Source organism: Bos taurus, chromosome 16, assembly GCF_002263795.3.
Source record: "Bos taurus isolate L1 Dominette 01449 registration number 42190680 breed Hereford chromosome 16, ARS-UCD2.0, whole genome shotgun sequence".
Lineage (NCBI taxonomy): Eukaryota > Metazoa > Chordata > Mammalia > Artiodactyla > Bovidae > Bos > Bos taurus.
Genome location: NC_037343.1, coordinates 3824307 through 3851249, shown reverse-complemented (window position 1 = coordinate 3851249; position 26943 = coordinate 3824307). Strand labels below are relative to the sequence as shown.

General features: G+C 43.0%; 1 protein-coding gene across 1 annotated transcript; it reads right to left on the bottom strand.

Annotated features, from left to right (window-relative positions):
* RHEX (regulator of hemoglobinization and erythroid cell expansion) lies at window positions 1–25072 on the bottom strand. Its single transcript, XM_002693870.5, has 7 exons — window positions 24826–25072; window positions 22388–22478; window positions 3927–4049; window positions 3535–3635; window positions 2372–2515; window positions 1042–1106; window positions 1–579 (listed from the first exon to the last, which is right to left on the bottom strand). Exons 4-7 carry the CDS (start codon window positions 3629–3631, stop codon window positions 379–381), a joined length of 507 nt encoding a protein of 168 aa, XP_002693916.1. The 5' UTR covers window positions 3632–3635; window positions 3927–4049; window positions 22388–22478; window positions 24826–25072; the 3' UTR covers window positions 1–378.
* Window positions 25073–26943: the final 1871 nt, after the last annotated feature.

The following is a 26943-nucleotide window of genomic DNA, read 5'->3' as shown; positions in this document are numbered from 1 at the left end:
TTACGCCAGAGGAAAAGAGGAACTGGTGGTTGCTATTTATTTAAAATTTTTAAGGAAGTTGTTTATTCCCAATAACTGAAGAGATTAGAGAGGCATTTAATCATTAGACTGTCAAACAGAACTCTACTACAGCTGATTAAAATCTTTTAAAAAATTTTTATGGAGAAAGACTTCATCACTTTCTTTACTGATATGCTCCAATGTTTTCATGCTTAACCTGGAATTTCTTCCTGATCTGAATGTTTCTTGCTGAGATACAGGCTTGTTTTTCCTCCTACGCCTGGTCTTAAAAAAAAAGAAAACAAAAAAACAGTAATTTTGCTATAAAATAAGTGCAAGAATTCATAAGGAACTGCACCCCATTAAAAAGCCCAGGATTCACATGACCACTTGAGTGTATTCCACTGGCTCAGAGACAGCAGGGTTCACAAAAGTCCAGAAATCGGGCTTTTGCCTCTTTGGGTTGACATTGACATAATCTGTGGCTTCTTTTATGTTCTCATAGTCCAGGACAGAGTCATTTCTTCGATCTCCAGGGGCTGCAAAGACTACTTGTGTGTAGTTGACATCCTTGGTGACCTTGGGGGAAAAAGCAAAGAAATTTGGGTCAAAATTCCTACCACGTTTGGAGAAAGTATTCAACTCAAAGAGGCCCGCCCTGGGCCAGATGGGAAAGAACCTGGGTCCCAGGTAGCCGTGTCTGAGAGCAGGGCCAAGGCAATGAGAGAGATTGCTCCTTGTACCTGCGGCAACGAATGGCTTAAGGAAGAAAAATGTGGAGACTCTCCAAGTGAGGTCGGGACTCAGGGTGGACTTTGGCCAGTAACTGGGACGTGGGGAGAAGAGGATTTCCTGTGAGCACCTTCATTGTTCGAGCCCACTCAGACCCACCTTGCGTGGATGCTCTGTGTTGTTGGTACAGGCCTGTGAGTGAAAACCCGACCACCCTCACCGAAGCCTGCTATAATGACTCCGTGGCCCTCCTTCCTTACTCCCGCCTCTGTAGCCCAGGTGACCCCAGACTGCTGGAGTGTCCCTTACCTGGGAGGTGGTGGGAGGTGAGCTGTTTGAGCTGTCAGAGCTATCTGAGGACGTGTCACTGTCATCTAGGGAAAAAATAGAAATTGTTCTTCTTCTAAAGGAAGCCAGAAGGTGTTTAGAGAGTATAGAGGCGATGGAAGGAAGCATGAGACAAAGACAGAAGCAGAGCCAGCAACTCAAAGTGGAGTGGGGGAGAGAGATCAGTGTCCCCCAGAGAGAACAGAGGAATGGAGCAGAGAAAGTGGAAACCTCTGGAAACAGCCAGGAACAGATCCAAGAGTCCAGGCCCTGCTGTACTTCCAGCTCCATCTAAAAGTAAATACCAAGCCCACAAGGCTGCCCTGTGCTTGATAAAGACTGTCTGCTGGAAGGGGAGTAGGCGGGATGTGCTGAGCCGCTATGGCCCAAGGCAAACAGATCTGGCCCCAGAAATCACAGGCATGCTTCTAATCTAAGCCTGTCACTAACTCCAGGCAGATTACATTCCTCTTTGTGCCCTGATCTTGTCCCCAGTGACAGAGAGGGTTGGACAAGGATCTCTGAAGTCCCTGCCAACCACTGCATCTCTGACTGCAGCCAGGCTTCAGGGAAGCTTTGGGATCAAGGGTCATGGTGAGGCCAGTGCCTCTCTGCCTCCTCTGAAACCCTGAGTTCATGCAAGTGGCATCTTCTGCGTCCCTCATGCATTGAGGCCTTATCTTGGTGCGGAGGAAGCCTGACAACCAGATTTCTCTAACGTTAAAGATAAAATTTAGAAGGATGGAGCAAACTTAAATCAACCAAAAGATAAAGCAGTGGAAAGGGTAGTCTCTGGTGAGTGAATGTCTTGCTGCGGAAGCGGCAGTTTCCACTGTGTGAAGAGAGTGGCCTGGCGGGTCTCTCAAGTGGGGAGAGAGAGAAAACAGCAGGAGTGTGGTGTTCCTGTTAGTCCCCTTGCCGGAGGCAGATGTAGAAAGTGAACCATCACCAAGACTCAGGTTTATTAAAATGCCCAGATCCCATGGCTGGGAGCAGACAGAGGTGGTTGAAATCTGGGCTCTAACTAATGGCGGGCAGAAGATAAGACACCACAGTGTCACAAAGACAGGAGCAGAGACAGCCCCAGGCCTGAAGTAAGACCTACGCAAAGCCCACTGCGTCTGCCACACCGCACAGGATGGGGGGCCTTCTCAAAGCAGGGGCCTGGCTTGGCCTGCACCGGGGAGCGTGTGAGGAATCCTCCGGCTCGTGGTTTGGGCAGGAAGACTGGGGCTTCTGCGAGGAGGCTCCCCGATAGTCCAGACAGAACAGAAGCAGCGTCATGACACGTTCTCCTCGCAGCAGTACTCACGCCGGTAGCGGGGCTCAGGCACCAGGACGTTCCTCTCTGCCCGAGTCTCCTTCCTCTCCTCGGCAGCAGGCGGGCAGCAGTGAGTTGGACATAAGCTGGGGGCCTGGGACCTGGCCCCTTTTAGAATGCGCTCGATTTCCTTGGCTACCGGGGACAGGGCAAGAGTCAAAAGTGAATGTTCTCCTGGTCGTGCACATCCTGGATCTGTGAACACAGCTCTCCTGAGGGAACACTCGTCCGACAGATCTCTTCAAACCTCGGCCCTCCTTTGCTCAGAACCCTGCAGTGCCCCTCGCCTCACTTGGAGTAAAACCTACAGTCCAAGCCGAAGGCCTCACTCCCCTTCCCCTTCCTGCCGCACCGCAGCTCCATCCAGCCGGGCCCCTCCGCTTCCGCATAATGAGCAAATCTCCGGGCTTCTCAACATTGTAGGCGTGGCTCACTTCCTAGCTTCCCTCAAGTTTAGACTCAAACGTCAGCATCTCAGGGATGCTGGCTCCCATCCAGTTCATACCTCCCTGCCTTGCTTCATCTTTTTCTGTATACTTCCCGTGCCCTGACACACATTTTACTTGTTCGTTTGTTGTATTACCCACGGAATGCAAGGTTCATATCTGCACAGATTTTTGTTTCCTCTTGCACTGGATAAATTAATGAATGACGAGAGAAGCTTAGACTTACATCATCCTGCTCAATCCCTTGTCTTAGCACAGCCCAAGCAGTGTTATTTTATTTCCCCTAATTATAATGTCTTCCTCAGACAGAGCGTCCTGCTTTTCAGTGCGAATCAGCTCAGAAATTTAAGCTCATATCTTAGTCTAACCATACTCCTTTCTCTTGTAATTCAAGGCCATTTCTACAGGTCCCTTGGCGGTGATGAAGGAAATTTACTATGCTCAGGTTAAGTGAGCCCAACCTCAAGAGCATCACAGAAGCTTGTCTCTAGGCAGGAGGTCTGGGTAGCAAAAGGACTCTCAGCCATCATTCCCAAACACAGATGGGCTGGGTCAGAGCACAGATAACCCACTAAGAGGTTGGTGGAGTGACCTGGCTAGTGATTCCTCAAGTAGGATTTCAAGTGATACTTGGGGGCTCATCTTGCTGTGGGCTTGGGAACGGTCCCTGAGAGGGGCCAGGAGGGAAGAGAACGCTGAGCCAGTTACCCATGTGCCTGCTGAGCAGGTAGTTGATGACTGCGAGGAGACAGGTCTGCAGGATCAGCGACACTACTGCGATCACTACTCCATGCCAGACCTCCATGACCCTGTTGGGAAATGAGGAAATCAGGTGAGAGGTTCTGGAGGTGCTGAGATGGCTGCAAACCCATCCCTGCCCCAAGCCAGGGGCAGCCTGCAGGTACTGCTGTTGTGGCTTGAGTCCCTTTCCTCTTGAAAGGGAAGGCTTCAGGGCCCAGGGAGGGTGATGTGCACAGGAAGTGATGTTACTGACACGGGAACCTGAGCTGGCTCTCTCCAGACCACTCACTGAGCCAGCATGACAAGCTCCTGGCAGGGCTACTGCGGGTCGCGAGTGGGGCGCGGGCTCTCTCCGGTACCTCGTCTCCACGGAGCACCCCCGGCAGGATGGCCTGGAGACCTGCAGTGGGTCAGAACTCTTGGGCAGTCTCTGCTGCTGGGGAGTCCTTTCCTTTCCTCTCCCCAGATTCCAGTTTTTGAATCTACAAAACAGGCAGTAACAGTATTAGTGTCTGCCAGCCAGTAGGCACTGGCTTGCTGCCAGCCCCAGGGCTGAGCACCCCCGCAGCCCAGCCTTCCAAACTGATCCACACAATCCTAGGACCTAGATGTCACTACTCTCCTCTTATAAGGAGCCACGTGAGGCCCAGAGGGCTGAGGGACATGTCTGAGGCCCTACAGTCAAGCCTGGTTTGAGCTCTACATCCAAGCCTACACCCCCAACATTCCGTCTCTTCTCCAGAGCCTTGCCTGCTACTGGAAGCACAGAGGAATCCCATAGGAGCGAATACACTGGGAGAGATTCTGTGAAGCATACCAATGTCTCACACACACACACACAGACACACATGCACCCACACTGCTGAAAGGAAATAAATTAGGAGTTTGGGATTAGCAGATACAAACTACTATATATAAAACAGATTAAAAAAAAAAAAAACAAGGTCCTACTGTATAGTACAGGGAATTATATTTAATAACCTGTAATAAACCATGATGAAAAAGAATATATATATATATATATATATATATATATATATTCTGAATCATTTTGCTGTACTCCAGAAACTAACATGATTTTGTAAATCAACTATACTTCAATTAAAAAAAAATTTTTTAGTGTCAAAAATAAAGACCACAGCACTGAATATGGAGTGTATTATAAAACAAAGCCAAGATGGTTTCAAAGCTTTTGAAATGATCTTTACTTAGCACAAGATGGGCCATACGATGGCCCATTGTCCTGCTGCAGACGATAAATGCTGAAAAGCCTTTTATTGCCGATAAAGCTTATTTTCTCAATCAAGGTTTCCAAGTGTTAGGGGTAGTGTGGAAAGTCCTGCCTTTTTTACTTCTATCTGTAGTTCTGCACTGGGTGGGCCTATCCAACATCCAACTGGGACTAAGTTTGGAGAGAGAGGAGGCAGTAGCTGAGGAGGGAGCCTGCAAGGTTTGCCTCCACCGCCTCGCCAGGGCTGAGTGTTGGCCAGCCTGGAAGCTGCCAGAGAGAAAAATCTACCTTCTCCCCTACGTCCTTTACCAACCAACAAGCCACTCTTTGGGAACAACCTTTCTTGTGTGAGGTCGAAAGTTGGGAGCAGACTTCCCTGGTGGTCCGGTGGTTAAAGAAGTTGGCTGCCAGTGCAGGAGACACAGAAGAGCCCACGTGCCACAGGGCGACTGAGCCCGCGTGCCTCAGCTCCCGAGCCCCAGAGCCCAGGGCCCGCGTGTCGCCGCTGAGCCCGCACACTGCAACCAGAGAGGCCAGCGCACCGAGCCCTGCTCCCGCAAGAGGAGCCACCACGGTGAGAAGCCCGCACACGTAACCAGAGAGGAGCCCCTGCTCGCTGCAGCCAGAGAAAGCCTACATGCCGCAGCGAAGACCCAGAGCCGCCAAAAGCAAAGCAAGGAGAAAAATGGGAGCAACACGTGCCCAATTTAGTCATCATACTTAGCTTAAGTCCCCTCTTTCTGACATAATAAGTTCTGATGTAATAAATTCTAGACACTTCCTCCAAAGGAACCTAACTCTATCCGCTCTTTACTTTTCTAGTTAAATGAGCAAAGTATACCTAACATCATCACTCTTAAAGAATGCTATTTAGTTTGATTTATAAAGATGGATTCAGCATCCAGACATGAGTTCTTCATTACCTACAGATTCGGCATGTGAGATGGGTCAGGAAGATGGAAAGTGGGAACGTTCTAAGTAGGGGAATTCCCCTTACCCCGCTTCATCCTAGCACCCACCACCCTGGTGCCGAGGAGCACCAGAAGGTTATCTCTGGAGAAGGAGTCTCCTGTGGTTCCTTCTGCAGGAGTGTTGCATTAACTCACTTTCGTCATGGCATGAGGGGGTCACTGGGAGCAGGAGGTGGAAACTGATCCAGATGGCAAGCCAAGTGAGAGGGGACCCCAGGAAACTACCTACCTCCCCCCTTTACACATGGCCATCACCAGACAGTTAGTATCAAAATCATATTGATTATGTTCTTTGCAGCCGAAGATGGAAAAGCTCTATACACTCAGCAAAAACAAGATCAGGAGCTGACTGTGGTTCAGATAATCAGCTCCTTATTGTAAAATTCAGGCTCAAACTGAAGAAAGTGGGGAAAACCACTAGGCTATTTGGGGATAACCTAAATCAAATCCCTTATGATTACACAGTGGAGATGATGAATAGATTCAAGGGATTCGATCTGGTATACAGAGTGCCTGAAGAACTGTGGACAGAGGTTCATAACATTGTACAGGAGGTGGTGACCAAAATCATCCCGAAGAAAAAGAAATGCAAGAAAGCAAAGTGATTGTCCAAGGAGGCCTTACAAGTAGCTGAGAAAAGAAGAGAGGTGAAAGGCAAAGGAGAAAGGGAAAGATACATCCAACTGAATGCAGATTTCCAGAGCATAGCAAGGAGACATAAGAAAGCCTTCTTAAGTGAACAATGTAAAGAAATAAAGAAAACCAATAGAATGGATAAGACTAGAGATCTCTTCAAGAAAATTAGAGATACCAAGGGACCATTTCATGCAAAGATAAATAAAGGACAAAAATGGCAAGGACCTAACAGAAGCAAAAGAAATTAAGAAAAGGTGGCAAGAATACACAGAACTGTACAAAAAATCTCTTCAGTTCATTTCAGTCAGTCAGTCGTGTCTGATTCTTTGTGATCCCATGGACTACAGCACACCAGGCCTCCCTGTCCATCACCAACTCCTGGAGTTTACTCAAACTCATATCCTTTAGGTCAGTAATGCCATCCAACCATCTCATTCTCTGTCGTCCCCTTCTCCTCCCACCTTCAAATTTTCCCAGTATCAGGGTCTTTTCCAATGAGTCATTCTTTGCATCAGGTGGCCAAAGTATTGGAGTTTCAGCTTCAGCATCAGTCCTTCCAAAGAATAGTCAGGACTGATTTCCTTTAGGATGGACTGGTTGGATCTCCTTGCAGTCCAAGGGATTCAATAGTCTTCCCCAACACCACAGTTAAAAGGATCAATTCTTCAGCACTCAACTTTCTTTATAGTCTATCTCTCACATCCATACATAGCTACTGGAAAAACCATAGCTTTGACTAGATGGACCTTTGTTGACAAAGTAATGTCTCTGCTTTTAATATGCTATCTAGGTTGGTCATAGGTTTTCTTTCAAGGAGCAAGCGTCTTTTAATTTCATGGCTGCAGTCACCATCTGCAGTGATTTTGGAGCCCCCCAAAATAAAGTCTGACACTGTTTCCACTGTTTCCCCATCTCTTTTTCATGAAGTGATGGGACCAGATGCCATGATCTTAGTTTTCTGAATGTTGAACTTTAAGCCAACTTTTTCACTCTCCTCTTTCCCTTTCATCAAAAGGCTCTTCAGTTCTTCACTTTCTGCCATAAGGGTGGTGTCATCTGCATATCTGAGGTTATTGATATTTCTCCTGGTAATCTAGATTCCAGCCTGTGCTTCATCCAGTCCAACATTTCTCATGATGTACTCTGCATATAAGTTAAATAAGCAGGGTGACAATATACAGCCTTGATGTACTCCTTTCCCAATTTGGAACCAGTCTGTTGTTCCATGTCCAGTTGTAACTGTTGCTTCTTGACCTGCATACAGATTTCTCAGGAGGCAGGTCAGGTGATCCGGTATTCCCATCTCTTGAAGAATTTTCCACAGTTTAATGACCCAGATAACCGGGATGGTATTGTCACTTACCTAGAACCAGACATCCTGGAGTGTGAAGTCAAGTGGGCCTTAGGAAGCATTGCTACAAACAAAAATAGTGGAGATGATGGAATTCCAAGTGAGAAATAGATTTAAGGGACTAGATCTGAATGACAGAGTGTCCGATGAACTATGGATCAAGGTTTGTGACATTGTACAGGAGACAGGGATCAAGACCATCCCAAGAAAAAGAAATGCAGAAAAGCAAAACGGCTGTCTGAGGAGGCCTTACAAATAGCTGTGAAAAGAAGAGAAGCAAAAAGCAAAGGAGAAAAGGAAATATATACCCATTTGAATGCAGAGTTCCAAAGAATAGCAAGGAGAGATAAGAAAGCCTTCCTCGGCAATCAATGCAAAGAAATAGAGGAAAACAACAGAATGGGAAAGACTAGAGATCTCTTCAAGAAAATTAGAGATACCAAGGGAACATTTCATGCAAAGATGGGCTCAATAAAGGACAGAAATGGTATGGACCTAACAGAAGCAGAAGATATTAAGAAGAGGTGGGAAGAATACACAGAAGAACTGTACAAAAAAGATCTTCATGACCCAGATAATCATGATGGTGTGATCACTCACCTAGAGCCAGACATCCTGGAATGTGAAGTCAAGTGGGCCTTAGAAAGCATCACTACGAACAAAGCTAGTGGAGGTGATGGAATTCCGATTGAACTATTTCAAGTCATAAAAGATGATGCTGTGAAAGTGCTGCATTCAATATGCCAGCAAATTTGGAAAACTCAGCAGTGGCCACAGGACTGGAAAAGGTCAGTTTTCATTCCAATCCCAAAGAAAGGAAATGCCAAAGAATGCTCAAACTACCACACAATTGCTCTCATCTCACATGCAAGTAAAGTAATGCTCAAAATTCTCCAAGCCAGGCTTCAGCAATATATGATATGTGAACTTCCTGATGTTCAAGCTGGTTTTAGAAAAGGCAGAGGAACCAGAGATCAAATTGCCAACATATGCTGAATCATTGAAAAAGCAAGGGAATTCCAAAAAAATCATTGACTTCTGATTCATTGGCTATTCTAAAGCCTTTGACTGTGTGGATCGCAATAAACTATGGAACATTCTTAATGAGATGGGAATACCAGACCACATTACCTGCCTCCTGAGAAACCTAAGGACAAGAAGCAACAGGTAGAACTAGGCATGGATTAACAGACTAGTTCAAAATTGGGAAAGGAGGACAAGGCAGTATATTGTCACCCTGCTTATTTAACTTATATGCAGAATACATCATGTGAAATGCTGGGCTGGATGAATCACAAGCTGGAATCAAGATTGCTGGGGAAAATAACAACAACCTCAGATATGCAGATAACGGCAGAAAGTGAAGAGGAACTAAAGAGCCTCTTGATGAAGGTGAAAGAGGAGAATGAAAAAGCTGGCTTAAAACTCAACATTCAGAAAATAAAGACCATGACATCCAGTCCTATCAGTTCATGGCAAATAGATGGGGAAAATATGGAAACAGTGTCAGATTTCAATTTTCTTGAGCTCCAAAATCAATGCAGATGGTGACTGCAACCACAAAATAAAAAGACGCTTGCTCCTTGGAAGAATAGCTATAACAAACCTAGACAGTGTATTAAAAGGCAGAGACACCACTTTGCTGACAAAGGTATGTACAGTCAAAGCTACATTTTTTCCAGTAGTCATGTATGAATGTGAGAGTTGGACCATAAAGAAACCTGAGTGCCAAAAAATTGATGTTTTTGAACTGTGGTGCTGGAGAAGACTCTTGAGTCCCTTGGCCTGCAAGGAGATCGAACCAGTCAATCCTAAAGGAAATCAGTCCTGAATACTCATTGGAAGGACTGATGCTGAAGCTCAATCTCCAATACTTTGGCCACCTGATGTGAAGAACTGACTCACTGGAAAAGACGCTGATTCTGGGAAAGATTGAGGGCAGGAAGAGAAGGGGGTGACAGAGGATGAAATGGTTGGATGACATCACTGACTTAATGGATATGAATCTGAGCAAACTCTGGGAGATAGTGATGGACAGGGAAGCCTGGTGTTCATGGGGTCGCAAACTGTTGGACATGACTTAGCAACTGAAGAACAACAACAAACAAACCCCTCCCCTAAGTCCCAGGACGGATTGATAGACAATCTGATACTCCCCAGTGATCAGCTAGCTCTAGAAAGAAAGTTCAGTGCAAAGTTACATGCACAGGATAAAATTTGCAGAGCCAGGAGGCTGGAAATGAAACACCAGAGTGATGAAGTGAGGAGGCGAATATTCACGAAAAACAATGATATTGAAAAATTAGTTGACTGGATTGAAGAAAGGGCATCGATATATTTTAAATACCTGATCTAGTCTTATTTTGGATAAGCCATACTTAAATTTCTACAGATACCGATTTCTCAAGCAAATTTCTCAAGGAAGTATGTTAGTCACTCAGTCGTGTCTGACTCTTTGTGACCCCATGGACTGTAGCCCACCAGGCTCTTCTGTCCATGGAATTCTCCTGGCAAGAATACTGGAGTGGGTTGCCATTTCCTTCTCCTTCTCAGGGAAATTTTGGTACTAATCCTGATTTCTGGGGCAGACGTAAAAAAAACGATTTGATGTTACCAGGAGAGCTTTATTGAATCAAAAAAAAGCATGAAAGTCACGGGAAAGGGCTGGAAGCAAAGCCGGTGTGCCAGGAAATCAACAGTTTCTTTTTAAAAGGCACTCTTATGCTTTAGGAATGCTGACTTCATATTAAATGCCTCATTTGTCCTTAATCGCAGAAGTTATTCCGCTTCTTCCACTGAAGGGGTTGGTAGGGATACCACTAGGGCTGTATTCTGAAACCATGCTCTAAGTTTTCATTTTTTTAAGGCTCCTCTCTATTTATTAAAAATCAAACAACTAAGAGGCATTTGTAATTAAAAAAATTAGAAGTGCAAATAAGCAAAGCATTTCATAAAATGAACCCAAATTTCATTCCATAAAATTATCTTTGTGTTTTCATAAATATATGCACTTTGTACGTGTATGGAAATATTTGTATACACAATCTTTTTGAAACAAGGCACCATACTGAGTAGTTCCTTTTCCGCTTTGCTTAATAGATCATAAACTTGTTTCCAGATCAGAAAAACCTCTGTTAAAAAACCCCAATCTGGGCGCTCACTGGCCAAATTTGACACCTAGATGATTTTATTTGATAATGTACTTTAAAGATTTGTACGTGGATGCCCTGAGGAAAGTCATGTACTTTTCAGTCCCTGACTGATCCCTGAAGGCATTGGAGTTTGCCTTCAGTTTTATGGCATCACTGAAAATGATTAGTATTCTACTTTACCAGTATTTCTTACTATTCTTCAGTTTTATGACATCACTGAAAATGATTAGTATTCTACTTTACCAGTATTTCTTACTATTCTTCAGTTTTATGACATCACTGAAAATGATTAGTATTCTACTTTACCAGTATTTCTTACTACTCTTCAGTTTTATAGCATCACTGAAAATGACTAGTATTCTACTTTACCAGTATTTCTTACTACTCTGGACATTCAGAGGCACACAGCTCCTTGTCTAAAACTGCTTGTGTACTGCCTGGGAGACCACGATAACAGATGTAACAGGCCAAAATGACCCCTCACGTTTCCAAATGTCTCCCTGAGGCAGTCACTTTTGCCCCCAGTTGAGAATCACTGCATTAGATAAATGTTACATTATGTTAAAAGCATTATCTTATTTGGTCTTTTTATTCAGAACAGTATTGCCTACACTTCCTCCTTTCATTTTAATATATTATGAGCATCTTACTCGCTAAATGACACACTACCTGTGTCCTCAATAGCTAAGATAAAAGTCAATACGGATCCAAGTTCTGTTCCCTTCTAGGTGTGAATTATTGAACTTCTCAGTGTCTTAGTTTCTGTACCTGTTAAACGGGGTTAAGGATAGTATATACCTCACAGAGTTCTTGTCGGGGCTTGGGGAGTTACGTTTATAGAGACCTAAATACAGTGGCAGGCATGTGGAAAGCACTCAGTAGTTACCAGGCATTATTCAACCCTAAAACACTGCACCAAGTTGGTGACTAGAGCGGAGCTATAAAAATTCGGTCTGTGTATTTTTGGAAGCTTAGACATTCGGTTTTGAGTACAGTTTGAAGATAAAATCTTGGCAGGATGAGGTTTGAAAATGATGACAGATGCCATTATTTAAGTGGCTAATGGCCCCTAACCGCAATGAGCAGGTTGTTCCTTGGGGGCTAATTGCAGATTGCTGATCAGACAGTCGGCAGAAACATCTGCTCATTTGTGTACACACCCCAAACAACTGGGAAATGAGCAATTTGAAGTAATTAAGTTGTGAAAAAAATGCCTGGACCATGTGAGAGTTTGGTACGCCTCGCTCCACCATCAAGATGTGACTGTCCTGCCCTCTTTCAGGTTTGGATACCCAGCCCCATGTGAATGCAGTGTCCTGCCAACTGCCTGCAAACCACAGGCCAGCAGAGGGCCGAGAGCATTTCTTCTGTTTTCTTTGAACCTGGTGGAAACCCTGAGGCTGGATTCACATTCTTATTTCCCCCTCTCCTGCTAAAGGAGCTCTCTCGTGGCCTTTCTAAAAGGTACACCCCTAAAAGAGGTGAAATAATAAAAACACAGCTTTTCCTGTCTGATGCCATGCTTTCTTTGGATAGATAAATTCAGAAAGAGCACAACAGAAGATGATTTATGTAAACATCACATGGATTAAAGTAATCGTAATCAATATTGCTAAGCAGACTTGATCAATCTTTTAAAATTAAGTAGCTTTTATGTTTAAAATGGATAAGCAATAAGGACCTCAGTTCAGTTCAGTTCAGTTCAGTCACTCAGTCATGTCCGACTCTTTGCGACCCCATGAATCGCAGAATGCCAGGCCTCCCTGTCCATCACCAACTCCCAGAGTTCACTCAAATTCACATCCATCGAGTCGGTGATGCCATCCAGCCATCACATCCTCTGTCGTCCCCTTCTCCTCCTGCCCCCAATCCCTCCCAGCATCAGAGTCTTTTCCAATGAGTCAACTCTTCGCATGAGCTGGCCAAAGTACTGGAGTTTCAGCTTTAGCATCATTCCTTCCAAAGAACACCCAGGGCTGATGTCCTTCAGAATGGACTGGTTGGATCTCCTTGCAGTCCAAGGGACTCTCAAGAGTCTTCTCCAACACCACAGTTCAAAAGCATCAATTCTTCAGCAAAAAAAATAAGTAGCTTTAAAGATTTTTTTATAAAGTGTTTATAAAAAGATTTTGGGGAAATTTTCATTAATTTATTGTCTTTAAAATGAAGAATTTGAGCTCTAAGATAACAAGACAGGGAGATGAGAGCCAGGCTCCTCCTCCTGGCTCAGTTACTTGCTACCTGTGTGACCTGGGACAGGTAGAAATTCTTTCTACGCCCAGCACTTGTAGTACTCCTAAGGCTCTTTCTGGCCCTTAACATTCTGTTCTTTAAAGATGGAATTACAGTAGGGGAAAGGAAAGTGTAGTTGGATGGAAATGGAATATTTTGAAAGAAAAACAATACATATTTCTATTTTATATCATTCAGTCTCCTTCACTCTACTAGACTTTTGTCCTCTAATTGAATATGCAGTTTTGAATAATCAAGAAAAGAATGAAACATAAATAAGCCAAACTAATAATAGCTATAACCACATAAACGGAGGAAGCCAAAAATTGTGAAATTCCTGACATTTTTCTGTGTGTGGAAATATCAATAAAATTATCGATTTCCTAGAAAAATATAGATTAATGAAATGGACTCCATAAGGCACAGAAAACTTAAACAGACTAAAAGCAAAGCAAAATAACAAGAAAGAAGTTTGGGATCCGAGTTTGGTACCTCTCGAGCAGCTAAAGGCAGAGAACTTGGAGTCAGATAGTCTGGCTTCACATCCCAGCTCATCCTCTGCATGAGTTGGGTCTAATTATTTAACCTCTCAAAGTCTCTGCTTTCTTACTTGTAAGATAAAATCAATAACCACTAATTCTCAGGGTTTGATTAGATGAACATAAATGATACCCACTTCTGCAGATGAAGTAAGATGAGGTACGTAAGTTATTCTAGCTTTTGTCACATAGTAATAAGCATCCGATAAATGACAGCTATTATTATTTGAAATTAAAAGCAGTATAAAAACTATCTACTCAAAATCTGCATCCAGATAGTGTTACAAATGAATTTTTGAAATTTTAAGGAACATAGGGCACAGAAAATAATGGAAGGCTCTCCAGGCTTATCTCGTTTATGAATACAGAGGTAAATGCATGATTATATCAAAAGTTGCTCCACCTTGCTTATAGTTTCCTTCATTGTGCAAAAGCTTTTAAGATTAATTAGGTCCCATTTGTTTATTTTTGCTTTTATTTCCATTACTCTGGGAGGTGGGTCATAGAGGATCCTGCTGTGATTTATGTCAGATAGTGTTTTGCATATGTTTTCCTCTAGGAGTTTTATAGTTTCTGGTCTTACATTTAAATCTTTAATCAATTTTGAGTTTATTTTTGTGTATGGTGTTAGAAAGTGTTCTAGTTTCATTCTTTTACAAGTGGTTGACCAGTTGTCCCAGCATCCTTGTTAAAAAGATTGTCTTCTTTCCTTTGTATGTTTATTCTTGCCTCCTTTGTTAAAGATAAACTGTCCATAGGTGTGTGGATTTATCTCTGGGCTTTCTATTTTGTTCCACTGATCTATGTTTCTGTCTTTGTGCCAGTACCATACTGTATGGTGACTGTGGCTTTGTAGTAGAGCCTGAAGTCAGGCAGGTTGTTTCCTCCAGTTCCATTCTTCTTTCTCAAGATTGCTTTGACTATTCAGGGTTTTTGTATTTCCATACAAATTTTGAAATTATTTGTTCTAGTTCTGTGAAAAATACCATTGGTAGATTGATAGGGATTGCATTGAATCTATAGATTGCTTTGGGTAGTATACTCATTTTCACTATGTTGATTCTTCCAATCCATGAACATGATATATTTGTCCATATATTTGTGTCCTCTTTGATTTCTTTCATCAGTGTTTTATAGTTTTATATAAAAAACCTTTTCAGTGTCCTATAGTTTATAGGTCTTTTGTTTCTTTAGTTATAGTTTATAGTCAAGGCTATGGTTTTTCCTGTGGTTATGTATGGATGTGAGAGTTGGACTGTGAAGAACACTGAGCACTGAAGAATTGATGCCTTTGAACTGTGGTGTTGGAGAAGACTCTGGAGAGTCCCTTGGACTGCAAGGAGATCCAACCAGTCCATTCTGAAGGACATCAGCCCTGGGTGTTCTTTGGAAGGAATGATGCTGAAGCTGAAACTCCAGTACTTTGGCCAGCTCATGCGAAGAGTTGACTCATTGGAAAAGACTCTGATGCTGGGAGGGATTGGGGGCAGGAGGAGAAGGTGATGACAGAGGATGAGATGGCTGGATGGCATCACTGACTCAATGGACGTGAGTCTGAGTGAACTCCGGGAGTTGGTGATGGACAGTGAGGCCTGGCGTGCTGCGATTCATGGGGTCGCAAAGAGTCAGACACAACTGAGCAACTGAACTGAACTGAACTGAACTATAGTTTATAGTTTCTTTAAGTATAGTTTATAGGTTTTTTTGTTTCTTTAGGTCAATTTATTCCTAAGTATTTTATTCTTTTCATTGCAATGGTGAATGGAATTGATTCCTTAATTTTTCTTTCTGTTTTCTCATTGTTAGTGTATAGGAATGCAAGGGATTTCTGTGTATTATTAATTTTAAATCCTGTTACTTTACTCGATTCATTGATTAGCTCTGATAATTTTCTGGTGGTGTCTTTAAGGTTTTCTATGTAGAGGATCATGTTTTCTGCAAACAGTGAGAGTTTTACTTCTTTTTTTTCAACCTGGATTCCTTTTATTTCTTTTTCTTCTCTGATTGCTGTGACTAAAACTTCCAAAACTATGTTGAATAGTAGTGGTGAGAGTGGGCACCCTTGTCTTATTCCTGACTTTAGGGGAAATACTTTCCATTTTTCACTATTGAAGATGATGTTTGCTGTGGGTTTGTCATATATGGCTTTTATTATGTTGAGGTATGTTCCTTCTATGCCTGCTTTTGAACAACAAAGGAAACTATAAGCAAGGTGAAAAGACAGCCTTCAGAATGGGAGAAAATAATAGCAAACAAAGCAACTGACAAAGAATTAATCTCAAAAACATACAAGCAGCTCATGCAGCTCAATTCCAGAAAAATAAATGACCCAGTAAAAAAATGGGCCAAAGAACTAAACAGACATTTCTCCAAAGAAGACATACAGATGGCTAACAAACACATGAAAAGATGCTCAACATCACTCATTATCAGAGAAATGCAAATCAAAACCACAATGAGGTACCATCTCATGCAGGTCAGAATTGCTGCTATCAAAAAGTCTACAAACAATAAATGCAGACAGAGTGTGGAGAAAAGGGAAGCCTCTTACACTGTTGGTGGGAATGCAAACTAGTACAGCCACTGTGGAGAAACAGTATGGAGATTCATTAAAAAACTGGAAATAGAACTGCCATATGACCCAGCAATCCCACTGCTGGGCATACACATTGAGGAAACCAGAATTGAAAGAGACACATGTACCCCAATGTTCGTTGCAGCACTGTTTACAATAGCTAGGATATGGACGCAATCTAGATGTCCATTGGCAGACGAATGGATAAGAAAGCTGTGGTACACATACAATGGAATATTACTCAGCCATCAAAAAGAATGCATTTGAATCTGTTCTAATGAGGTGGATGAAACTGGAGCCTATTATACAGAGTGAAGTAAGCCAGAAAGAAAAACACCAATACAGTACATATGGAATTTAGAAAGATGGTAATGATGACCCTATATGCGAGACAGCAAAAGAGACACAGATGTAAAGAACAGATTTTAGGACTCTGTGGGAGAAGGCGAGGGTGGGATGATTTGAGAGAATAGCATTGAAACATGTATATTACCATATGTGAAATATATCACCAGTCCAAGTTTGATGCATGAAACAGGGCACTCAAAACCAATGCACTGGGAGAACCCTGAGGGATGGGATGGGGAGGGAAGTGAGAGGAGAGTTCAGGATGGGGGACACATGTTCACCCATGGCTGAGTCATGTCGATGTATGGCAAAAACCACTACAATATTGTAAAGTAGTTAGCTTCCAATTAAAATAAACTAATTAAATTATTTTTTTTAAAGTTACTACAGGGAAACTAGGCTCCCTAACTTCAGACTCTACTACAAATCTACAGTAATCAGGGGGCTTCCCTGATAGTTCAGTTGGTAAAGAATCTGCCTGCAATGCAGGAGACCCCAGTTTGATTCCTGGGTCACGAAGATCCGCTGGAGAAGGGATAGGCTACCCACTTCAGTATTCTTAGGCTTCCCTGGTGGCTCAGCTGGTAAAGAATCTGCATGCAATGCAGGAGACCTGGGTTTGATCCCTAGGTTGGGAAGATCCCCTAGAGAAGAGAAAGGCTACCCACTCCAATATTCTGGCCTAGAGAATTCCATGGGCTATATAGCCCATGGGGTCGCAAAGAGAAGGACAGGACTGAGCGACTTTCACAGTAATCAGGACAGTATGGTACTGTCACAAAAACAGACATAAAGATCAATGGACCAGGATAGGAAGCCCAGAAATAAACCCACACACATATGTCAACTAATCTATGATGGAGGAGACAAGAGCATAGGATGAAAAAAGACAGTCTCTTCAATAAGTGGTGCTGGGAAAAGTGGACAGCTACATGTAAAAGGGGTCGCTTCCAAGCATGGAAGCAACCTAAGTGTCCGCCGACCGTCCACAGAGGAACACATAAAGAAAACGTGGTGCATGTATACAATGGAATATTGAAGTCACTCAGTCGTGTCCGACTCTCTGTGACCCCATGGACTATATATATAGCCCACTAGGCTCCTCCGTCCATGGGATTCCCCAGGCAGGAATACTGGAGTGGGGTTGCCATGTCCTTCTCCAGGGGCTCTTCCCCACCCAGGGAACGAACACGGTCTCCTGCATTGCGGGCAGATGCTTTACCCTTTGAACCACCAGGGAAGCCCTCGGCCATAAAAGAGAAGGAAACAAGGCCATTTGCAGCAACATGGATGAACCTACAAATTATCATACTACAAAATATCATACAAAGTAAGTCAGACAGAGATATTGCTTATATGTGGTATCTAAAAAAAAATGGTACAAGTGAACTTACTTAAAAAACAGAAACAGTCACAGATATAGAAAACAACTTACGGTTATGAGAGGGAGGGGAGGGAGAGATAAACTGAGAGATTGGGATAGACATATGCCACTCTGTGCTGTGTGCTCAGTCACCCAGTCATGTCCAACTCTTTGTGACCCCGTGGACTGTAACCCACCAGGTTCCTCCATCCATGGGATTCTCCAGGCAAGAATACTGGAGTGGGTTGTCCTCCTCCAGGGGATCTTCCTGACCCAGGGATTAAACCCACATCTCCTGCAGTTCCTGCATTGCAGGCAGTTTCTCTAACACTGAGCCACTGGGGAAGCCCCACACATACACACATATCCACTCTTTTTTATTTTCTTTTCCTATATAAGTCATTACAGAGTATTGAGAATTGTTCCCTGTGCTATATAGTAGGTTCTTATTAGTTATCTCTTTTATATATAGTAGTGTGTGTAGCGAGAAGGCAATGGCACCCCACTCCAGCACTCTTGCCTGGAAAATCCCATGGATGGAGGAGCCTGGTAGGCTGCAGTCCATGGGGTCGGTAGGAGTTGGACATGACTGAGCTACTTCACTTTCACTTTTCACTCTCATGCATTGGAGAAGGAAATGGCAACCCACTCCAGTGTTCTTGCCTGGAGAACCCCAGGGACGGGGAGCCTGGTGGGCTGCCGTCTATGGGGTCGCACAGTGTCGGACACGACTGAAGCGACTTAGCAGCAGCAGCAGCAGTGTGTGTATGGGGCACAGTGGTAAAGAAACCATCTGCCAGTGCAGAAGCTGCAGGAGATGTGGGTTTGATCCCTGGGTCAGGACGATTCCCTAGAGAAGGGCATGGAAACCCGCTCCAGTGTTCTTGCCTGGAGAGTCCCACGGACAGAGGAGCCTGGTGGGAAACAGTCTATAGGGTCACAAAGAGTCGGACGGGACTGAAGCGACTTAGCACGCACACATGTGAATATGTGTGACTGATTCTCTTCGCTGTACACCTGAAACTAACACAACATTGTAAACAAACTAAACTCCAATAAAAATTTAAAAATAAATTTAAGTTACTCCAGGGATATCCTGGAGATTAATTATTACAATAATGAAAACTAAGGTTGAGTGTTTTCCATGTGGCTTTTATCTTCTTGCTCTACAAGAACGGACATCATCACCATTTCCTAGATGAGGACACTGAGGTTGTCCAAGAAGTGAACAGTTTGCCCTTGTGCCCCCACTGGAAGAGTCTTTTTAATTCAAGCTCATCTGACTTAAAAGTCTAAGCCTCGATCATTTAAGGAACTGCCATTTATATACTATAAATACATGGATAAATCAAAAAATTTAAACTATGATCGCATAAAATGCCAAAAAACATTTGATAAAATTGAATACTCATTCATTTTTACTATTTTTTAATTAAATGTTTTAAATTGTATTGGAGTATAGCCAATTAACAATATTATGATAGTTTCAGGCGGACAGCAAAGGTACTCAGTCATACATATACATGTATCTATTGTCTCTCAAACTCCTTTCCATTCAGGCTGCCACATAACACTAAGCAAAGTTCTCTGTGCTACACAGTAGGTCCTGTTTTTCATCCATTTAAAATATAGCACTGTGTACTTGCTCATCCCAAACTCCCTAACTATCCCTCATTTCTTTATTTCTTATGTTATTAAAGTTCAAATGTGAGGATTGCTTCTTACTCTAATAAAGAATATCCCTTCTATACCAGCAATCAACATCTTACCAAATGGTAAAATATTTTAGCCGTTATTTGAGAATGAAGATGTCTGCTGTAACCATTTTAAAAAATTAATCCTAGAAATTCTAATTCCTGGAAGTTCCTCCAATCTATAAAAATAATATTGAATATTTATTGAGCAGGCTCTCTGTGGCTGACACTTTTACATATGTCTACTCATCTGCTTCTCACAACTACCTAGGAGGTAGGTACTATTATTATTACTTCCATCTTACGGAGGACAGAACTCAGACACAGAGAAGTTAAATGAGTTGGCCAAGATAATGAGAAGAGTTAATGAGGCTTTGTGCCCAGACAGGCTGGTGCTGGAGCGTCAGCTAATAACTTATGCATGAAAGAAATGGAGCAAGTAAAAGTCAAGTTTATCCTTATTTGCAAAAGATGTGATTTTATACCTAGGAATCCCAAAAGAATCAATTGAAAAACCAGTGAAATTAATGAGACTGCTCAGGAAAGTCCTAAGGGCATGACAAATATTCTAAAATTACCAGCCATTCTTTCTATTTTTCTATAATAGAAAATAGAAGTGGGGGCAGGGGGAACGAGGAGCCTTATCAACCATCACAACAGATAGTGCTAAGAATTATTTTAATTATAAGAGAATTATTTTATAGAAAATTCTAGAAATTTACTGAGAAACCTAAAAGACTTAAACTAATTGAAAGACATCTAATGTTTCAGATTGGGAAGTTAGAAGACTAAAAAAACTGCTTTGAAATTGATTTATTGGTCCAATACAATTCCAATCAAAATTAGAGAGAGAATTTTTTAAACCTCAAAATTATTCAAAAATTTATTAGGAAAAAATAATAACAAGCCAGAAAGGTTGGAACATAATTTGAAAAGGAATTGTAACAAGGTGGGTTCCCACCTTTTTAAAACCATTTTTAAAAAGTAGTGTAGACTTGCAAAATTATGTTTAGAAAAAAATTAATCTAGGGAAAGAGTCTTCCGTGAAAAATTACAAGACAGTTATATTTAGCTTGTACTTTATTGTATATATGTAGTATACAATATACAATATGATCACAACTCTGTAAAAAAATGAATATAAAAAGAATAAATATTTTTAAAGAAAAAAACTCTAGATCATTAAAAAAAACTATGTCTATTAGATTACCCCTCAATTCACATGATTCTGTTCATCAAATCCAGAAAATTCATTGACAATAATTTTGCATATTAAATATAAATTTTCTCATGAACATACATTTATGGAAATTAAATTGGGGAGTCTGTTTAAATGTGCTTTCTTCAAAATGGGGAAATGGGAGAAAACATACCTAAATATTAAAAGTTAGGTACTGAAATGTTATGGATGATTTTTTCTAATGAGGGGAAAAAAAGGTATTTTAAGAGTGTAAAAACAAGTCCAGAAATTCTGAGTAGCTTAAATTAACATGAGACCAGATTTCTCTACATAAATGTCTTATTTACATCTAAACTCTATCTCACCATGTTAATAGAACATTGAGATAGTAAATTAAATGTCTGAATTTCAATGAATCAAATATTTATTGAGTGGTCTGTGTGTGGTCCTGGATGAAATACCCTTGGCCATGAAAAGGGGAGAATGCTATCTGAACTTCCAAGAGCTCATGTTATACTTGGAAAATCAAGACATTAAGGTGTAAAAAAAAAATCAAAAAGCACAAGAAATGCTGTGATGAAGCATGATGAATCGTCAGAAGATGTGCATAAGGTGTAATGTTTTAGAAGAAAAAGAGATGCCCATGCAATAGAATCTTTATAGAAGAGCCACTGAGATGGATGGATGGGTGGAGAATGGAGACCACAGCACTCCAGCTGAAGCTATCTGCCAGCTCTGGCTGTAGAGGACAGCTGTAATGGAATTGCTTGTCTGCAACAAAGTTCACTGTATATTGACCACATGGGAATAAGAGGATATGGGGGAAAGCTGGGTATGCTCCCCAGAAACCTCACAAGCAAGGGCAGGGAAATGGTGAGAAACAGGGACTCAGTGGTTAGGTGAACCGGGCTGGGGAATCCCAGCTCTGGCCTTCCTAGCTATGACTTGCTTTCTGTCTTCTGGTCCCAGAATTTTATGGGGATAATGAGGATGTCAGTTGTTTCCTTTTAACTCAAGTTGTGTGCTTCCTATATGCCAGCATCATTCAAAACATTTTGAATAAATTATCTTGTTTAATTATCTTAACCCTCAAAATAAGAACGTTATGAAGTAGATACTATGGCTGCCCTGCTTTTGCATAGGAGAGAACCAGGCTTTAGTTCCCCGTGAAGGGGAAAGAATTCAAACCCAGGCTGTTTGAGGCCAGAGCCTTCACCACACTACACACTGTATTGAAGACACTTAAGTGCTTGGCATATAGAGGTATACAACAGGGGTTGATCCTTAGACCAGAAAGAGGGGTCAATCCCTGTAAGTTGGCTTACCTATATAAATGCACCCATTTCCACAGGCCCTCACTCATGATTTTCAGATGGGAGGTATAAGCAATCCAATTAACAAAGCTATATGGTCCTGGGAGATCCTTGGTGCTAGGTGTGTCCCTATGTCCAGGCACCAGGGAACAGAGAAGGTCAAAGCACTGTGAAAGGGAGGAAACAGGGCCTGACAAACCCCACAGAGAAGACGACAACAGAGTTAGGGTGTTACCTCTGTCCTGCGTATCAGAGGAATCGTCCCTAGATTTGCTTCAGCTCTGGTCACCATGGTAGGGACCTCACCCTAGGCAGCTGGGACACATCTGGAATATGAAATGAAAAACCAGGTCAACATTGTAGCTCAACTTTCTAGACTCAGCTACCTTGGACACCTTGCTTCCTCTCTCTCAGCCTCGGTTTCCCTGTCTAGAAACTAAAAGGGATGAGTTAAACAGATTTAGTTCTGATATTTTATTGTTTTAGAGTTCCTTTAAAGTGACATAGATGATAAGACTCAAATTCACAAGAAATAGCAACTGTGAGTCTCAATCAGCCAAGCCACATCTCCAGTCACGTGGCTTTATAGGTGCAGGCACTTCCAATTTTTAGGAAGAAAACAAATCATCCTAAATTTCTGATTAGTAATTTGATGGAAAGCCTTTTTACAAACAATTACTTGAGATGATGGACAGGGAGGCCTGGCGTCCTGCGATTCATGGAGTCGCAAAGAGTCGGACACGACTGAGCGACTGAACCGAACTGAACTGAACTGACTGACTTGAGATGATTGAAACTTAGAGCCAAGACTAATTCAGCAAGACAATTGCAAGTAACTTAAGCAGTATTCAGAAGTCATATTGCTAGTTCTGCAAAGCTCCAGGTAAATTGGAGGGGCCAGCCAACAAAATTTTATAGAATTGACCAACTAGATTTTAAAGAAACTGAACGCCTTCTACAGGGTATGCTCAGTTTGTGAGTGCTTTAGTGGCTGGAACCAGGTCTAGTCCATACTTAGCTCCGCGATTCCTGGCACAATATTTAGACTCTAAATTTTAGAGGCAATGTATGGGGAAAAGCACTTTGTATTAATAACATTCTGTACACATTGCAATTCAATCTGTTTCCATTAATAAATACTGTTTAAGCTTGGTGGGGAGTGGGGCACTTAATGTCCCTGAGCCTAATTGCCCTCCTCCGTTAATCAGAAAGCCAAAGGCCTCTCTCACAGGATTTGTCAAGAGGGATAAGTGAGACCATGGAAGCTTCCAGCCCTGTTCCTGCCTCACTGCTGGGTCTCAGGGCCACAGGCTTACCTCCTATTCTGTTCAGTAGGACCTCATGCTCAGAAGGGCCCCATGATGGGCCTAGAGCTCTGCTGTTGCCATCTTTAAATTCTTAATAATTTTTAAAAGAGGGACCCCAGATGTTTATTTGCACTGGGCTCTGCTGATCATGCAGCTGACCCTACTCAAGGTGTTGTACTGGGTAGGGTTGTTGAAGCCCACACAACAAGGCCCATACAAGGAACAAGAGCAGGATCCCAATTACCACGTCTTCCTTGAATGCCTAGTCTACACTCCTGAGCTCCCCGGGCTGCAGAGACGATGGCAAGAGGCCTGCTCTAAAAACACTCTTCTGTGCTGAAGTCCTCCAGAAGAGCTTTCTGTCACCAACTTCAGTCAAATCACTCAACACCTTTGTGCCTCAGTTTTCTCAACTGTAAAGAGAAACTATGAATAGCACCTGTATTTTCAGAGCTGTTGTGAAGATTGAATGAATTAATCTACATGATGCTCTTAGAGCAGTTCCTAGGACATAGGAAGCTCTATGTAAGGGTCAACTATTGTATTTTGCTGTCATTGTTGCTGGCTTTTCTTTGCCTGGATGTTTGCATGGCTTTTCCTGGTCTGGATGTTTGCATGGCTTTTTTCTTTGACAGCATACATTTTCTCATTCTCATTCATAACATTTTTAAACTGCCAGACTGGTTTGTTTCCCACAAAACATCCCAGTTCTTTGTAGCTCAGAATGAGTCTTAAGGGAAAAACTCACGTAGCGGGGTATTCTCTGTGATCTGGTTCACAGATGACTTGAAAAGAGTCATTAATTTATAGCTACTATTGCTGGAGCACCGGACTGGGCGCTAAATGTCCATTGTCTGTGATCCTCATAGCAATACTGTACCATGGCTGGTTTTATACCCATTTTGTAGATGAGGAAATTGAGGCTTATAAACATTCTGCAAAGTTCTTTGGATCTGGTTCTGTCTGCCTCCAAAGTCACCTTCCAGCTGGAGCCCTGAAGGCTGCTGCTGCTATTGCCAACAGATCTCAGGTCTCAGGAGCAAGAGGCTAATTAATGTCCAGGGACTTCCTGGGCGATCCAGCGGTTAAGACTGCATGCTCCCAATGCACAGGTTCAATCCCTGGTTGGGGAACTAAGATCCCACATGCCTCCATGTGCGGTCAAAAAGAGAGAGACACTGAGGTCTGTGAAGTGCACGGTGCCAAATCTTAAGCTCACTCCAAGAGGATGGCAATTGAATTCCACACCCTGGCATCCTAGCGCGTAAACAAAGAATCCGCTCTGAAATTTGAGTACATTTATATTCACAAACAGACACACATCCCTTTAACTAATTTTAAATCCTACTGCCCAGATAATACTTACCCCCAGGACCATGAGAAAGGTCTGGGCCCAGCCTGTGTTTCAGCGGTGTCCTGATGGAAACATCTCCCTCACCACCCCCCAGCCCCACCCGGAAGCTTGTCAGCCACTGGAGGTCAGTCACCAATGTTTCATCATTTCCAACGGGGCGGGGGCCTGCTACTCAAAGATAATGATCTAGCTCGGTTGAGAAAAGCAGGGTGAAGCAACAGATACCACCTCCTATCTCTCTTGGCAGGGCTCTGCCCTTCTGCTCCGTGCAGTTTATGTCTGTGGAGAGTAGTAGTCTCTTTCCCTCCGTGTGAACACAAATTTAAATACCACGAATACATGCATGGCCTGGTGGAGTGGAAAGGGCACTGCAGGAGGAGGCAGGAGGCCTGGGTTCAAGGCCCAGCTCCAAGGCTCAGCTCTGGCACTCATTTGCTTGCATGAACTCGGACGAATCACTTTCCCACCAGCAAGCTCATGTTCTTCCTTTATGAAATGAAGAAGTGGGTCTCTACAAATCGGCAAAGGTCCCTTCCCGCTTGCTTCACCTCCGAAACTGTGTGTGCCATGGCCGTAGCTCATTTCAGAGTGTGTGTATGGGATGTAGGCAACTGGTAAAGATGATTTTAAGCGCTTTGCCATTAAACGCTGAACAGGGCCAACCTGAGACGGCTGGGGCAGTTTGCAAGACAGACAGTGCCAGCAAGGGAAGGAAGGCTGACGGCAGGCTTTGGGTGTGGGGTCTCAGGCTAACCCTCCGAGACTAAACTGAGGACTGAAGAACAGGAGGAGGATAAAATGACCCTGATGTAAAACAAAGAAAGCAGAACTTTGCAGGCCTCTGTGATGTCACCTCCCTGCTCTGGACAAGATAACCAGTGTGGAATAAGAGCTCCTGAATCAGATATATTCAGATTTGAAAACTGGCTCAGTTACCCGATAGCTGAGTGACTTGGGAAAAGTTACTTAACCTCTCTCAGTTTTTTCACAGGTTAATAATAAATGTTTAATTTTTAAAATTTCATAAGGTTTTTTAAAGTTAATACAAATACATGGGCAAAGTACTTAACAGATGCTCTTTTCTCTGGTAAACAGCTCATCATGCTCAGTTGTATCCGATTCTTTGCGACCCCAGGGACTGTAGCCCACCAGGCTCCTCTGTCCAGGGGATTCTCCAGGCAAGAACACTGGAGTGGGCTGCCGTTTCCTCCTCCAGAGGCTCTTCCCAACCCAGGGATCAACCCCACACCTCCTGTGTGTCCTGCATTGCAGGATTCTTTACCTACTGAGCAATTGGGGAAGCCCCCTGGTAAACAGCATATAGCAGCTATTAATATTTACATTTTTATTCTTTAAAGTTAAAAGTCCACCTCTCGGGCCGAGCCCTGCTCCGTGTTTCCGCGTCTGCAGTGTGTTATCAGTTCACTGTGGAAATATGTCTGTAGCTAGTTTTCTTTTCTCTCATAGCATGTTAAGAATTATTTTTGTTTAATCACTAAGTTGTGTCTGATTCTTTTGTGACTCCATGGACTGTAGCCACCAGGCTCCTCTGTCCGTGAGATTTCTCAGGCAAGAACACTGGAGTGGGTTGCCATTTCCTTCTCTAGGGGATCTTCCCAACCCAGCAACCCAGCCACCAGGGAAGCAATAGGAAGCAACATTCTTACTCAAAGTTTAGGAATGCATGGGCATTCTGGAAGCTTTACAGAATAACTTCCTAACTGGCTTTTCCACACCCTTCAGGTTCATCCTTACACTGTCAACAAACAGCTCTCTGCTCCTGAGTGTCAGGGTCTTCTGCTACTTAACTCTAGCTACAGTTAACCTACGGGAATCAAGCCAAGATTTTGACTCACTACGTTGTTTTCTCTTTTATCTGAACCCAGGATAGATATGTCAGCATCCAGGGCTGTGCAGAATTCACTCTGCTCTGCTCTTCTGTGTGGACCATTCTTGGACCAGAACCTTCCATGATGCCACTCCAAGGCTCACAGTCCCATGTAGCTGGGCATCCCTGGATGTGAATCCACCTGCCAGTGCAGGGGACATGGCTTCCATCCTTGGTCCAGGAAGATTCCGCATGCTGTGCAGTAGCTAAGCCCATGTGTCACAACTACTGGGCCCGCACGC

Bases quoted from the DNA above. Each gene is read 5' to 3' on its own strand.
- RHEX (XM_002693870.5), bottom strand. From the start codon at position 3,631: ATGGAGGTCTGGCATGGAGTAGTGATCGCAGTAGTGTCGCTGATCCTG. The intron at 2,516-3,534 runs GTAACTGGCTCA...TGTCCCCGGTAG, and splicing joins CCTGCTCAGCAGGCACATGG to CCAAGGAAATCGAGCGCATT. The intron at 1,107-2,371 runs GTGAGTACTGCT...TTTTTTCCCTAG, and splicing joins GCCTGAGCCCCGCTACCGGC to ATGACAGTGACACGTCCTCA.